The 17,879-nt window shown below is 35.0% G+C and overlaps 2 protein-coding genes across 16 annotated transcripts in view; both read left to right on the forward strand.

Annotated features, from left to right (window-relative positions):
• LOC113495472 (carbohydrate sulfotransferase 11-like) overlaps positions 1–17,879 on the forward strand; it is a 602,728-nt gene that overhangs the window by 427,740 nt on the left and 157,109 nt on the right. The window lies entirely within an intron of this gene.
• The window catches only part of LOC113495462 (cAMP-specific 3',5'-cyclic phosphodiesterase), a 301,983-nt gene that overhangs the window by 279,639 nt on the left and 4,465 nt on the right, over positions 1–17,879 (forward strand). For all 13 annotated transcript variants that reach the window (XM_026874205.1, XM_026874206.1, XM_026874207.1 and 10 more), the window contains 2 exons: positions 6,324–6,436; positions 16,692–16,785. In XM_026874205.1, coding sequence (XP_026730006.1) covers positions 6,324–6,436; positions 16,692–16,785 — 207 coding nt within the window. The remainder of the gene's footprint in view (positions 1–6,323; positions 6,437–16,691; positions 16,786–17,879) is intronic.

A 17,879-nucleotide genomic window follows, 5' to 3' on the forward strand; every position in this document is an offset into this window, starting at 1 on the left:
ACCGTACATTCTCACCCAGAACAAATGTTTAATCTCTATAATCTATAATCAGTTGCCTGTTAATCGTAGTACAAGCTTTGCGTAGCTTGAGGCTAGATGGCGTTGAGTGAAAGTTGTCCAATATGATTATGAAATAATAAAAACACCTTACTTATGTAAACATTTCCTCAACTCTTACTGTTATATGTGTAATGACCTCGAAGTTAGATCATCAACCGGAGACCGTGAGTCTGTCGACTTCGTTAGTAAAATTGGTAACGTAATAAATCAAGACGACCTCATGTACCCGTACATTTGTAAGCTTCTATGAATGACAGCTGTGGAGTTACAGATGAACTCTCGTAATTGGCTTCGCTGAGATGTTTGTAGCTTAAGACTGTGAAGTACAAGTTGCTGGTTTGTCACCTAAAGTAACCGAATGATTTCAGATTAGTTGCTGGCATTCTTTAAGACTTTGTTTTAATGCATTGTAATAAAAATCTACTGATAATATCTACAAAAGAAGATGTAAAAAAATCAGATTTACAAACTGACGGAATTGTTTTAACAACATTAGTAGGTATTATAGTCTGTTAAATTCTGAAGTTTAAACTATCACTTTGTTGACCAAATGCCACTACTAAGTTATTGTGTTTAATTGTATTCGGGAACTTTATAAACTCTGTATTAGAGTGTGTGTACGTAGAGTGTTGTTGCTGAGCATGCCTAGAGAGTTTCACATAATCATAAAAATGTTATACCTTCCTTCACTTAGCTTCTATATTACCTGCACACAAACGTAAAGCAAAGCTTTCCTCTACCTTCGGCGTAAAGGCTTGTATGAAAATAAAACGAAACGCATTTTACTAAGCTGATTATTCCCCCGGAAAAAACAACAAACTTTATTACATTTCCGTTTTGACAGCGAACGCCCTAAATGCGTTCTACAACGTAGAAAGCAGGTGATGTATATCTACTTATATATCTACCTGTATATATTATATCTTACATGTGTATGCATGTCTCCGAGAAAAACAAATGGCGCACGTATTACACATGCTTTGTTTACAAAATTATCAGCAACGTGATCAATATGATATGATGAGATTACGAAGAACAGTTATGTCATGAGCCAAACTGTCACATAAGCGAAGCGATTGAAATACCTAACATTATACCAGGAAAAGATTTACAATAAACATTTACAAGGCATGATTTTATAAAGCTTGAAGTAAACATTTATGTTAAACAGTGAAAGCTGTTTCGAATAAATTGTACAATTTTATTTTATTCGTTATCCCGCCGGCAGATGTTTATTTATTTCCCTACAGTAATGGGATCCATAATCCTTCGTGATTGGATTGTGCGCTACCTTCAGTGGAAGCCAGACACGGTAATCTCTCGAAAACTTCCTTTTCTCTATTCAATGTTAGAAGACTAAGTGAATGGGATTGTTCCACGGGTACTAAGACTGTTTTGAAATAAAAATATATTCAACGTGTTTTGATAGACCACAGACTATTGCCAATCCTCTGTATATATAAATAAGGGTTGTTTTTCTAAAAATCCGGGCTAACCTCTATAAAAATATGAGCATAGAAAATTGTCTTCAACTCACCATAATTTGCATGCAAGAACCTTATTTTACACAGATCATTTTTAAGCTAGATTATTCAAAAATATGCCTGAACCTGTTTAAATATTGTATATTTACTTATACTTTAAGTCCAGCCTGTATTTCCACATATCATGTTTTCATTGATAAAATTGGATAAGCGAAAACATCAATTCCCAGAATTAAATTGTTTCTTAGTCTGTCTCACGTCTAAATGTCAACAAAACAATAATCTTTTATTATTTTGCTAACATTTATCTACAGCCGGACAGTTTCCTGTTTAGGCTCAGTGGGTAATCATATGTTTAGAGATAACAGATTTAAATGATACAGCAGGTCAAACTCTAACTTTAAATCAAGTGTTCTCTATAAATAGTCGGTTTCTTTAGCACTGTACCTGTGTATGTTGATAGATCTTATTAACACCCTAAGATTTATTTTCATACTTTTTATACTGTCTCCTTATACTGCAGCATCAACATACTAAGCTTTGTTTTGTTTAAAATAAACATTAATAAAATAGTGCATTATTCATCCAACGAATAAGTCTTTCCTCCATCTGATGTATTTTTTTAGGTGGCACTTTCGAATTAAGAATCGCTTTTGTTGTGTTTTTAATTAATTAATTTAATGGAAACATCCCAAACCCATCCCATAATGGAAAATAAACAATTAAAGGGTTTGTATATTTCCTATAGCAATATATTCTAGAAACGACCTTGTCCTGTAAAATGACATCATTATTATCCATATATATATAAACGCAGTAAAATACTCTACGCAGTCATAAACTATTTATCCTTTTGTGAACACAAACGTCGCTATTAAATAGCAGAAACAATAAACAGTGTTTATTCACATATATATTGTTGAAACCATAAATTAAAAACGACTGGAAAATGACCATATATCGTGAGAACACAATTGTCACCTTTAGTGTGGTAACAACCTTTTTGGGTGCGACGAAACTTCTTCGACAGTTTGTAAGAAATCTTCACGACGTACTGTCTCTACGTATGTGTTTTGTTCATATTATAGTGTAAGATAAATATCATAAAAAACCCTGTGGTTTAGTGCTCCTAAAAATATATTAAAATGTGACTGCAAAATCTGTGTGTGTTAATTGAGCGTAGTTTTTTAATAATGAGCTTGTATTCGGTGCCCTGTATAAAATGTGAGTAGAGCAATTAATTATTAAGTAAATGTTCCCACCGCAAAGGAAAACTACAATTACCGCAGGACTGGCAAAACCCTTTGAATAAAACTATCCTGTACCTAACTATGATTAAATTAGTCATTAGACGCGAGAAGATATTGCGGTCCACTGTTACTACCTATTTGCATAATACAAATATTTCGTCATTAAAATCTCGGACGTCATCATTATAGTACACACAAAGAGGTGTGTCACTGTGCGTCACGATAATGACGAAACAAGTAACCGTACTTACTCTCATGAATTAATCAGCTTTATATTCAATTTTAGTTGCACATAATTTATTCATATCATAATCAAAATACCGGTCCTTTCCGTCACCGGCTAAGTAACTCTAGTACGTCGACATAATATGAATATTTACATACAAAAAATGAATTTGATATAAAAAAGTATTTTGTCAAAAGTTTTATAAACGAGTGAAACGTGCCGGCGGTATTCGGAGCGTGACAGGCACTAATGAGCGCCGATGTTGGTTCCCGACGTGAATTGGAATCAGGACGCGTGCTGTCACTCGCCGGTGTCTGCTTCCAGGAAAATGTCACATGTAGGCCACGGCCGGTGTGAGTGGCGGCTTCAGAGACACGCCGACACCCGGCGAACGATGAGAACGATTAGAACCGGCGAAACATCCGTTGGATACCAAACTGAACACAGGATCTTTTGAATCTGATTGTCCGTAAAAGATAGACGTTAGTCACAATAATTGTGCAACCGTTAGTCAGGTAAAAAAAGGTTCATGTACCTTCAATCTCGAAATAGCAACATGATTTAAACCGAGACCAAGGTTCTCTAATCGTGTCAGAAAATGAAAAATAATGAATAATGCGGAAACGATATTTATTTTTGTAACTATGTCGCACCGGTTTTTGTTTCCTTTGTTCGAGACAAATGTTAATGGAAAAGTAATTGTGTTAGCACGGTACTGTAAGTTCGGGCGTCTTGATTGACGCTTACAAAACAGCAGGTGTAAAGAAATTTCACCTTCAGGTTTCGTATTTTAGTTCACACATCCTTGTCTCGTCGTATGTAAAATAATGCAAATTAATAATATCTTCATACTTGTGGATAATCTTCTTTACGCTTAAGTTCGTTTAACGAAGTGCTAGCTCATTTAATATGCTCCACTTTCCTCGCTTGGAGGCCGTAACCATGAGCTATATCGCTTTCAGCGGTGTTTAAAATTTTAAACATTTTACACAGAATTAATTTTCCCCTGTCCCTGATGGTTTCGCTGTATTGCTCAGTATCAATTTGTCAAAGAGCTTTATAATGAAAAATGTCAAGAGAATCGTTAAACAAAGATTAGTTTTTGGGGAGTTTCGAAATCTGTTGACGTTTCATCAGGAATGTTATATAAAAATTAAAAAAGGACTTTAATTTCATTTCCAAAGACACTGGTGTTTATACACTGTTGATACAATTGCACACAAAGAAGTAATACTTCATTCTGATCCTTTAACCATTAAATGTTGAGATCATTGACCTTAGATCTAAAGGTCAATGTCTTATCGAATTTTAATCAAACTCATCTGGCGGGTCACGGATCATTTTATTGTATAGTCCTATTTAATGTATTTAGCTATCAGGAGTTTTACAATCCTTTAAAATAAGACATTTTTATAAAATTGAACCTATAAATAATATAAACGGATCTAGCCTGAATAATAAAAAAGTTATAGGATGGGTCTTGAATAAGGAAAAATAAAAATATGTCTGACTTATGTTTTAAATTCCACGGAATTCGTCTTTCTTTACTTATGGTAAAGGCCACGGGCGAATTAAAACTAATTTTGATAATTCTCTCGTTGCGAATTAAAAACTCCAACGTTCAATATAGAAACATACCAACTTAGAAAACTTTTATTAAATTTGTTGTTAGAGGAATAATTACATCAGAGGTTTCATCATCATCATTATCATCACCTCGTCTTAGTCCACTGCTGGACCTAAGCCTAGCAAGCATGGCACTCCACTGCGCTCGATCTTCAGCTCTCCTCCTCCAACTCTCGTGTTTCAGAAGAATCAAAAGTATATTCATGCAAAAAAAACTAGTAGCACTATAATCCCTGTAAAAAGTTTCCCTGTGGAGGTTGTACACGAGCGGCAAAACCACAAAAATGTTAATCTTTTCCTCTCATTTGTTACTTTGACATTCGATATGTAGGTAACTTAGACCTATACCCACATGTATTTATGTAGGTATACCTTCTGTATGTACTTGCAACGAGGAAAATGATTCTGCCATAAGTCTATGTCATGTTTATAATCGTTATACACAAAAAATATGCATTGAAGTGTCTGTGCAATCTCTACTTAAACAACCGAAAACAGTTTGACCTTTTGCTAGTAATCATCGCTATGTAAATGATTAAGCATATCTATTGTTATTCTTCTTGAAAACTATTTCACAGGCGAGGTCGCATACTTTAGCTTGTATAGCATAAACATGAATACTTTGTTTACTCGCTTCATTGCCACTGGCATGTGAAATGCAACTACATCCAGTTCTAACCAGATGTGCCAAACAAATGAGCATCATGAATCTAAATTACATTTTTATAACGCTGTGACGTACGCATGTTTATCTCGTACTGTATATTTTATTACGAGCCTACCGCAACGACTGAAAATAATAATATTGTTGTTGCGGAAAAGGGACAGAGCGTTACGCAGTGTAGAGCGGCATCCCTCTCCAATAAATTCAATAGTAAGAGGTGGTTGTAGACGTTGTTCGCTGATTGCTTGGTAATTGCCAACTACTGTATTAATATATGTATCTTTAGTCTGTCTATAGGACCAGACAGCCCGGCCCTATCAGTATTATTTACAATTTAAATAGGGTCAAAATGAAGTGAGACCTCTTGTTATATGATGAGAGACTAATTTGTGACGCACGGGATCACGATTTCTCACTGTGATCACTACAAATAAACAACGTGAAACTAATGGCATGAGGATATCCATGACAAGAAGTCTTTATTGCTATTATTGTACGTAATCCGAGGTCTAGAACGAATATAATAACAATCATTAATTATTGTTTTTACAAGAAAAACAAGAAAAGATGGCTGACGTTCATCATTACAATCAAGAGGTTTCATCAATTTCATATTAAATTGCTACATAATTAAGTTTGTTTTCGTGTTAATATCTATGTTTATCGATTATTAAACATCGTAATTGTTTGATTATGATCTTAAAGGATAACGCTCTCTGCGTTTCGCATTCGTAATCTTGCTTCAAAGAAAACCGTATGAGTGTATGGAAAGGTCTGATAGATAGTTGGAAGCTATAATTGAAAAGATCTAAACAACCTTTTCGTAAACAGACCATGTACTTATTCTGTGTTAGTAATATATATCGGAATTGTTGATATTTTAACAATCACAACACAAGTTATCTTGCTCACCTTCATAACTACAGGGTATCGAGATTTTTGTCCGTTTGTTTTTATTAATTTTAGTTAGAGCGTTTGACATCGACTTCATTTTATATTTTTGTTTGTTTCAGACGAAGCCTACATGAAGCTAGCGTTAGAAACTGTGGAGGAGCTGGACTGGTGCCTGGACCAGCTGGAGACCATACAAACACACCGCTCGGTCTCCGACATGGCTTCCCTCAAGGTCAGTACATCAACACATAAGGATTCAATACATTCCACCCTTACCTTGCAACTACACTCATCAATTTTACCTTTCGAAAGCACCTGAAAGGGGCCTTAAAGTTATAAAAAATTTAGACGATTTTCGACTCTATTGACAAGCAAAAAACAGGTGATTGATCTTTACACAACGATACGTCACAGATAAAAAGTGATCGCCTGGTAAAAAATAGATGAATTGAATCTTTTTGCTCGTAATACATAACGAACATTGTCTCTATATAATGACGCACACGCACCTTTTTACATAACTATAGTTTATTGACTTTACGTTTTAAATTACTTCAACGTTTATAAATTGGTTTATATTTATTTGTAGCATACGGAGTCTGCGTGGTAATAATATCATTACTTGTTCCTTATTATTGTGGATAGGAATTGTAGTCTAGGATGGTTTCTTTTGTTCTTCGGCTATTTATATGATAACATGATAATATACATTCTTTGACATAGTACTTCTTTTATATACATTATGAAACGGTAGTTCGAAATCACTTTCTCAATAGGTAGAGCAAAGTCCACTTTACGTCATTCATATAACAAATGCGATTTAACGCGAAAACTTAAAAAAAACATTCACTATGCATACAATTATAAGATTAATAGTCTCGGAATGCGTGAGACATAATTTGCACTCTTAAAATGTCTTATCATGATTTATGATGATGTGATGATGCTAACGATAATTCCCTAGAATTGTTACGACAGATTGTTGAGAAGGAAAAAAATCTTAATACACACATCTTATACTGGACGGTAAAAATCCCCTTAAAATTCTCAGGAATTCGACGTCAATGTCTGCCAAGTTTATGCGTTAAACAAAAGAAAGAGCTGAGTGAAATGGTTTTATAGAAATCAGAGCCAAAGGAGGAAAACCAAAGAAAGCGACAGTCGTTTGTTTTAATGTTCACATACTCGTTCACAGCACAGCTTTATATAAAAAACCTTTAATAAAATAAAAAACAAAACACTTCTTGAGAATTACAGTTCCATTTACGGATTTACAATTAAAAGTGTTAACATGTAATAACTCACGTACACGTTGCTTTAATACTTATCGTATTAAAACAAGTATCGGAGAAGTCATGAATGAACCGAGAATGTGTTGCGTGCATGTATAACGTGATAATGACATGTATCAATCGTAAATGTATCTAGGATAACTATGGAAACTTACCAATATAATGGGTCGAAAGAGAACTTGTGAATTAAACTATATTCGAACCACAAATATTGTTGGTGTGACGTTTATTAATAGTTCGTCTCTCGCTATATTAGCATGGTATGAAGAACTGCACTCTAAATTGCAGTTTTTGTAGTAATTGAATAATCAAACAAACATTTTTATTCATTTTTATAGTGTATATTTTTTTTCGAGGAACAAAAATCCCAAAATCTTTTCAACCCTTCTCAAGGGCTTTACAAAGGCAGCGTTATTTCGTATCGATATATCCATGACAGCGTGTTATTTTCCATATAATACACCTTAAAATAGAAGACTGGAAATCTAATAATATGTTTGAAAGTAGGGAAATGTGTCCTTATTATTAATTCAAACGCCAGGTCCTTGTTTGTAAAATAATTACGCGTGGGTGTACCATCCGCATCTGCATTTTCAATCATACCTTTCTGATTACAACCTACGTGCTTTTAAAGCTTATTTTATTAAATACAATAAATGTAACCACACACATTTAAATAGAATTTATTGTCTGGAGTTAGTGGCCTACTTATAAAATAAAAAGTATATCAGAGCCGTAAATATTTTTTGACCCGGGGAAAACCTGATGCGTTTCTTCTTTACTGGGTAAAACCGAAGCGTTTGCCGAACTCTGACAGATGTAAAATGTATAAAAACATGCTTTCGTTTGCCCGGAAACAAAGGAACATTCCTGCTATCAGCGGCGATAGAGCTTTTTATCCGTACATGTTATTTATGACACAAGTTTAGTCAAAACTATGAGTCACACATGTAGACCCAGATTAGATATCGTCGTAGATTCGATAAAGTTTGGGATTTGGCTGACACATCTCCCAAAATATTTAATAAAGCTGTGGGTAGGTACTTAAACCTGACTCTCCAATAAATGTTGTCACGTAGTGATACAGTCATGACAGTGGAAAGCCCACTCGCAAACAGCTGAGTAAATCCTACTGTTCTAAGAATGTCTTCATTTATTTGGGATTCTCATTATCTCTCAAAATAAATATTTAATTATCTAATACATTGTCTGAGGACTTTGATATGTTTACTATTGCACGGCGAATATCGAACACAAATCTTATGCTGATAGCATAGAGATTACAAAATACAGTACATTATATTATCATTTATCACCGTATGTTTACTTAACAAATTCCGGTGTTGTACTTTATAATTGCTATATAACTAGACCTTGTTAAAATTCTGCAAGTAAAATATATTTTGTTCGGTTCTTAATATTTTGGAACAGTTCTCAAGTTAAATATAAATTTCCGCGCCTTCGAGCGTACGTCGACGTTCAAAGCTTCTTTGAGTTGCAAAAGTTTTAATGATTTCGGAATCAAAAGACTTACTATTCATGTATATTTTTTTCTGTATTGACTAAATATTTGTGAACTTTAAATTATTCACTCTTGATTCAACAATTACTAAAACACCGCTATGTAGGTTAGGTGCCTAACATTTTAATATGAAAGTCGGCTGAATAAAAGTCGGCTCTCGTGTGAGGGTGTCGTAAGTCCGGCGCACCCCAGCACTCAACCCCGTTATAAATCTGTTGTGTTGAATGCCGCCATAACCTACATTATACAGAAATTAAAGTATTATTGATCTGAGATCTCTAAATGTATAAAAGATGAACTTTAGCATTGAATAAGTGAGAGTTTTGTCAAACGTCGCTTTTATTAATTTCACTTTTAGTTGTAGAGTCTTTGTGTTCTATTCCAATAGCATAGTTTGTCAATTGTGAACAAGTTTGAATAGGACACGGTCGGCTAGCGCTGCAGCCCGTTTTGTATTGAGTGAGAGCTAGTTAGTCGGATCGATGCATCTGACGTCACAATGACACGAATATATTAAGAATTTTTGCTACTTCACGATTGAGAGCCGCGTATAAAGCTTTTTATTGATGACATGTAGGCTCATGTAGTACACCCATTAGTAATGCTATGACGTTCAATAACCCTGATAAGTACTCTTTACATGAATAGATTTGATTTTTTGTTCAACGTTAAATCGAGATACGTCTCACTGTAAGTAGAGAGGGAGTAATGAAAACTTTTCGTTATTTTTTCTGAAATTGATCCCAAACATTCTCATTTCGAACCAACCAGCTGTGTAACTTTAACCTCAATAGAAGTTTCCTTTACAAAATGCATGTAAATGTACGGACGGTCCGTGTGACCTTTGAGAGCTTTGTATAACAAACTATTTCAGCTCTGTGAGTTCCCTAACGAGTTTCCCGATGATTACTAAGCTCTACAACTTTGTCTAAGCGTGTATAGTAATCGGGCACTTGCCAGTAACATGTGTGCGTGACGTCGTGTCATTAAAACGAAGGGCAGACTCGCCGTACCCTCGGTGAGTGACGCAAAATCAGAGTCCGAAAAAATAATACGTGTATGATATACAAATGTATTACACGCGATAGTTCAGCCAAATCAGCTATTTATGGATGCAATAGATACACACGCCTCGATGTTTATTTGATGCCATTGATTCAGATTTGATTTAAAGATTAGTCGAATTAATCCGGGCCTCCGATTAGTGAACTAGTTTATACAGGAAATACACTTACTTAGAACTACCTCTACGTATTAAAGGATTATCACAAAAAAAACAGCAACATTCGAGACATGTCGCACGTAGACGCATCGAGTAATATTGTCAATTCGCTTAACTGTATTGGAAGGTTGTGCGCATATACACTTCATCGTACAATAACAAGAGATAAATAAAATATTTTATGTAGCGTTTGCCGGCAAAGGTCCATGGACGGCAGTAGTCCCCTACGCTCGCGTAGTCACGTACGCCGGCTAGCTGTAGCCGCGCGTCGGGCCGGGCCGCCCGCCTTGCCAGATGAATTATGTCACAACCGTATCATGAATTCATATCGCAAATGAAATGCAGATGTAGATCATACTGCACTCTTCTCCTCTTATCTTCTAATCTTATCCACTTTAAAAACATCAAATATAAATAGATTATCGCCTCCACTGAAGATAATATACGCCCACGATCTTTAAAACTCTAAGAATTTGTAAATAAAAGTTCGGAACAATAGTGCGTCATGTACCGCGACGCCTATTATTATCATATTTACCTGAAAAGTTTTCCTCCAACGTTCAGATGTCTACATCCTTCACAATTCTCATGAATCGTAAGATTTGTACGATAAATAGAATGAAAATTCACTGAATCAGTCACGGCCTCGAAATATATGATTGAATCAATATGCAATCTTCAAAAGAAATAAGATTTTTTGACGTGATTCCCGATCTCTGGTAACCTTCCTATTTCCATAGGAGAGAATACCACATGTAAACAAATCTTTTGTGAGTTCGAATACTATGATCACACTGCGTGGGTATATCGTTTTTCTAATAATGTAGCTCTGAGAATTTCTTCAGGTTTAATAAAAATCCAACGACATTATGATAAAGATATCTTTGTCGATCCGTTAGTCATTGACTACATTATACAGGTCCCTTATAAGGTTCATTGTTATCGCAGTAAATTGACTTTCATCACTGTTACTGCATTTGACATAATGAAGTTGACGCATAACAATACATTTTATTAAATTTCAAGGTTGATAGGATCGAAGAAAGAGCTTGAATTGCAATTAGAAATGTTGTATGTGGGTCATTACAATTATAGGTCGCTCGCTGTCTAGCCAGCATTCTAGTAATTTATAAAACTCAAGTATGTTTAAAATTGAAATAAATAGAATACGTAACCGAAACTACACATCAAAGTTTAAAATGGGTCGTCTTGAAAAATCTGTTTTTCATAGCCTCTTTACTGCGCTCCGTTTGACTTGTTGACTATTATGTTCTATTAAATAAAGTTTTCAAGAAGAAACCGGGCATCTGGCAACACTGGTTACCTATCTAATGACCCGGTTAAAGTATGACGTCTATACCGACCTCAGGCGGAGCACCCGCCCGCCGCCGCGCCAACCGCATCAAGGTTGACATGAGTTTCCCGCCACAATACAATACCAATACAGATATATACAATGCGATGCATTCTCTATTTTAAATTCAATTAAGTAATATCACTCTGGCCGTTCCAATTCTTAAAAATATTTATTATGAGGACTGCATGCATAAGGAATTATTCCCCATCCGTTAGAACTACAATCAAATTATAGCGTACTAGCAATTAGCTAATTTGCGCTAATGAATGAGGAAATTAAACGAAATATTAAATTAATTCAGTATTTAACTATATCGCAATTCCTAATAATTACAAATGTTCGTCACACAAAAGATCTTTGGTCCCCACATATTTATCGACTGTTTATACAATGAATCATTCACGAAGACTTATTTATTTAATACATTAACGTTTTGTATAATATATTTTAGACATTATCATCATGTGACGGAGTTCCCTATTGCACAAGTTTTACATACATTAACGTGTTACTTTGTGAAGAAAATCGATTACTTTGATACGTACTATCACAAAATATCATAAATTGAAGCCCATAGCAACTCCCATTACTTCGTTTTAGTTAAAAATAAACTCAATTTCGAATAAGCCTTAATTGAATTTAAGGGTCAAAAGCTCGAACCAACTTTTTAACCTAATCAAGGAGTTTGTGTATTGTGTGTTTATTTATAAAATCAATATCAGCCGGCAACTGAACTCATGTATTATTAATTAGATACGGTTGTTTTCTACGTAATCATTATCATTGAGAACTAAAATTAAATTGCACCGTTTGTTTCCTAGCGACGCTACTCGTCAATGTAACAAGAGATTCGATAATATATGTTCACGGTCAACTGCCTCTTAAACTATACGTAATTATGTAATGTTTTAACGGCAAACACGTCATACAAGCATTGACATTGGTTTCATTTGATTTATTAGGTTTGTAGACGTTGGATTAATAAAATACTCGAGTAATAACGAATAAATTGAAGTATGTTTAATGTACGTATTTGAGTAATTTTCGTTTTTAACGATTATGTAAAATTTAGAAGCGCAAATGAAGGACTCTCGTATTGTCAGTCACAAAAGTGATAAGATTAGCAAATCAAAGTGCAATATAATTATATCACATTTTACTGCTATTTTTTCTTTTATGGGTTAACTATTTTTTCCATTCGTTTACTCATACATGATTTAATTAACGTAGGATTCAAAGCTTAACAAACACTATCCATCAATGTGTGTACAGAACCCTTTTAAAGTAAGTTAAAATCAGTTAATCAACTTAATGTTGTGTTAAATGCTATTAATATTCAAATTTTAATTGAGTCGTATTATTTATTTACTAGGTCAGGGTTGCCAGAGTAAAAACATCTGAACATATAACTTCACTTGTTTACTTCGGTACTATCGCACTGTATCTTATCTTGGCACACTTAACTCCTAGCTATATAATTTAAATAATTTTCAACTTTCAGATAATTTGTTATTTATTTAATCAATTACAGTAAACATGGCTATTTTTCTTCATTTATCTTAACGATGTTATCATAATGCAAAATAATTGTTTGTCTAGGTATAACCTTTATCAATGTGATATTATATAATACTTGGAAAGTAGAGAGCAACAAACCCTAAAAAAAAAATTTGTATAGTTTTAAAAGACTAAAATTTAATATTGTAACTGCCTTAATTGGGCTAAGTTTAGTTTTGTTTTTCTCATCCACGTTTAAAGACCCTACCAAAATAACACTCTTAGATCTATATTCGGAGTTTTTGTCTCTAGACCTCTTGTAAATACCACAATACGTACATATTTTCCAAGAAGAAACACAGCTGATATATAAATCCAACCGCACATTTAACCGCAGACCATAGAGAATACCCATAGGGCATTACTTTAATTTATGTTAGTTAAACAAAGGGTAAAATAGTTTAGAGTTTCCAGGCACCTACTTACCTATTTATTATACTAGACGCATTAACTAAAACAAATGCCGCCAATAAAACTTCATCTTGTCCAGAAAATTGATAAGAAAAAACAAAAATTTCCAGTACTAGAAAATGTAAATGAAAGAAAAGAAAAGAAAAATAGTGGAATTCGCCACTCGGCGCCTGATCTGCGTTATATTGAAACCCGTTACATTTAATGATTTCGCGAAATTCGCGGGAACACATCCAAATCACTTTGTGCGAAAAAATATGTACATTATTCTCTCACGTATTGTTTGCTTACCTTTCAACTGAACGAAAGTAACATTCTTACTCCGAGAACGCCAGTCAAAACAACCGTGTTTCATTCATGAACATTTCATAAAGATTTGAGACGTCCATTAGCAGTGAACGAATGGATATTTTGAGATTACGATTAAGTATATTTACTGAAGATAAATTTTAATATTGCTTTGAGTGAAACAATTAGAACAGTAAATGATATAAATTTTAATTATAGAGAAATATATCAGTCATATCCCAAAATCTCACTGTTATCAGTAACATGAAGGGAATAGAATCCGGAAACGTTATGGATTGGTCAAAATGTCGGTAATACAGAAAGATGATTCACTCGTGACAGCTGTGATTAATTACACACTTTCGATTTGTCATTGAAACAGATTGATCGCGGTATCGGGCGATCACGCACCACGCGCTACCCCGTCATGCCCTATATAACCGTTCCGTTAAAGTTATACGTATCTACATACCTTCATATATGCATTGTTGGAACTGCTCTTCATTAGCGCCACTACGTACGTCACGATACACCAATATGAAAACAATATAGAGATTTATTATCCGTGTTCCCCAATATTTACCTCACGTTTACCTGGTCGCGTGTCGCTGGCTGGCGAGACGTCACGGCCTCCTGGTGACGTTGTAACCAGCTCGGTATACGCTAGATATAGCCGAGACGAGCCCGCTAGTTACGGAAAACAAATGCTTTTGGGATATTCCTCTTAGCCCAAGTAACTACGCCATGCCATGTCATTCAGCATTAGTTACTACAAGTCGATTTAATAATTTAAATACACATTGTTTGTTATCTAAACCCTCGCAAAAGTCGACGTCACAGGGAAATTGTACTTTATATTTTCTACAAAAACCCTACGCAATATCCTTTACAGCATGTGAAACAGGAAATATGTTTCAGACTTATGTTCGTAATTCATTATCCCCAAATATTTACGATTGAGGTCAAACAAATATCCCATATTTCACTTCTGTTTGTATACACTTTCTTCAATGCTGACATATTCCAATTTAGCATGTGATACTGGGTTAGTAGCATTCTCAGTTGGAACATCGGTATGCAAGTGTATCAGTTAACGAAATATGTATTATTATTTGTTAATATTTCTCCCGAATTCCATTACTTCCAAGAATCTATTATCAGATTACGTAACAAACAAACAGAATCTCATCATTCCAAGACTTGGACCAACATTCTGGTTAAGTAATAGGTGAATCACGTGAACTAGTTTCTTGTGAGAGCGTTTTATCATTTGATCGCCACGTTTCCCCACTAAGTGACCCGCTGCTCTATTCTCATTCCCCACGTTTTCAGGACATGATGTATGATTGTCTAACTCGCAACCATCTCGACTCGTGCCGGCTAAGTTCATAGAGTTCGTCGATAACTAACGGCACTAATTGAAGTCTCAAATTATAACAGAACTTGTTACGATAACGTAAAATCTAGATAAAACTTACAAGTTCTATGAATTAAGGATTGTGTACACAAATTGGTTCCATTCAGTATAATTTGAGCAATTTATAGAAGCAATTGTGTCCCAAATCAATAGGCGGTTTGTGTAGCCGATAACCAGTTCAAAGTCAGTTTGTACTAGTTTCTTAAACTATCGTTACTGACTCTCTTTGATTTCTTTACATTTGTTTTTCTAGGAGTTTCGGCTTGGGGATCACTACACCACACTACACTAGTGGTGGATTTGACTAAATCGTTTGTGTCTATCTTAATGAGTAGGATTTAACGAAACTAGATGCCAAAAACTCCCATACACACATTCAGTGGTTTAAACCTTAAATACTAAGTAGTAGAGCACGTAAATATATCTGAAAGTAAATATTTTACTTGGTAACACAAGTGTGACAAAACGCTACATTTTTGGGTGACAAACGCGCTCCTCTCTCCAAAAAGATCATTTCCGTATTTAAGATATCTTGCAATACACCGACTACCGGGGATCAAGATTAGGCTTACATACCGATAAGAAACTATGTCAAGAACAAATTGTCCCCAGATTTACATGTCATTTCAGGGCTAAAAAAACATTATTCTAACTAAACCGCTAATAATAACGAAAAGAAATCTAATAATTTGTAGTCTTTGTATGTTTTACACTATCGTGTTACTAGGAGATTCTGACATTGATATAATCAAATCATTAACGTTTATCGCCATTGTATCACGAGTCAACATGTATTAAATATCATACATTGCTTGCCCTGTTATTGCCACATGTAGTCGGCGACAATCGGACCATTAAAATAGCTCAGCTCAACCGTATCTCAATTGGAAAAAAGACACTTAAGTCGTGCGAAATTGCATCTGGATAAAAGCGACTTTGAACTAAAACTCGTCAAGCGCAATGTAAGAAATCCAACGGAAGAAGTTATAGCTAGTATACTTAAATGTATTGTTATGCCTTTCCCTATTCACTGTGCCAGAGGAAGTGCGAGAAGCTGAGTGAATCCAAATTACATGTAAAGCACATTACTGGGAAGGCGGTATTTTCGGAAGGCGTGTTCTGAAGTGTGACGATACCCGCGCTACGTTTATTACGAGGCCGCATCGACTCGCCGCTTCAGTTTGACGATAGCGCTCATAGATAAAAGACGCTCTAACGGAATAACGTGAATTAAATAATTATTTAAGTTCGGAACTCGAGCTTGAGAGTTTTGTTTATAGTTTTTTTGTGTTTTAATAATTTGGTGTTATTGTAAAATGCGCGTGTGCGCCGAGAGACAAAGCGTTCGTTACTCCCTGGCCCGGTGGGTGCGGGTTCGCGGCGTAGCAATGGCCCGTTCAATGGATTTATTGCACTTGCAGTTCAAGCGCATGCTGAACAAGGAACTGAGCCACTTCTCCGAGTCCAGCAAGTCCGGCAACCAGATCTCCGAGTACATCTGCTCCACATTTTTGGGTGAGTTTCTTTTTTTATTGTTTGTAATATGACGAACTTAGTGACGGCTTTCGGCTTGTTTCAAACTAACATGTTCCTGGCTTTAGGAATTCGTTAAAAAATATTTTGGCTTGTGACTTTGATTTCGACATGATTGAGCAATTTAAACTTGCAAAATTTTCTACGTCATCAATGCTCAGACTGGGGTTCGTCTACATTAGCAACGCTATTCTATTAGAACACAATAATTATTTTAAAATTAAATTCTTTAATTCGTTTAAAATAACTTAATTTCTACAAATAATATACGTAGCTACCTTAACAAACCTTGTTACATATTTGACCCAAATTTTAGATAGCTCTCACCGAAACTCTAAAGTTGTTACGAAGTCTTTAAGTAGCCACAAGTGGCGCCAACTTTTAAGAGCTAATTTTGAGGGACGAAAGCAAATTAGAGTGACCACTCAATGCTTTTTCAACATCAGATGAATAGATTTTATTTTTTAATTTAGCTACAAACAGGAACGTTGATATTACAAGTTTTCTTGTTAGGTAGTCAAAGAGTTTTGTACTGGCACTACTGCTTTCTAATTACCTCTCATACAAATATATAGTATGTAAATGAAGTGGGTAATTGCCATTATTCATTCACGTACATATTTATAAAAACGACCTTCCGCTTAATGACTTTCTTCATGCGTATTTTACTTCTCCCTGGAAAACCCCAGATTACCGTTAACGGTAATAGCATGAACCCAATGTACACAGATAATTTCGTGCTTTAGCAACAGTGCTTCATAAAACGTATGATTACTTATCGATTACGCATGCCGCCATCTTCCTATCTCAACTCCGATCACGAGACGTCACACTGTCAATGTAGAATAGTAAACAAATGAAGCTTGCATTATTCAAATCCGAACAACAGGTTTGTAAAGCCAACAGGATAATAAATGTAAATAAATTAGTTATCTGCACTGATAAGCGTGCCCGATAACCCCTGCCACGCGCTTGCTCTTCCCAGTAGGTACCTACTGCGACAATCTGTGTATTGATTCAGAACCCGTCGAACTAGACACTTCTTTCCGCAAACAAATTATCTAAGATCTTGCCTA

The sequence above is a fragment of the Trichoplusia ni genome, chromosome 6, assembly GCF_003590095.1.
Source record: "Trichoplusia ni isolate ovarian cell line Hi5 chromosome 6, tn1, whole genome shotgun sequence".
In the NCBI taxonomy this organism is placed as follows: Eukaryota; Metazoa; Arthropoda; class Insecta; order Lepidoptera; family Noctuidae; genus Trichoplusia; species Trichoplusia ni.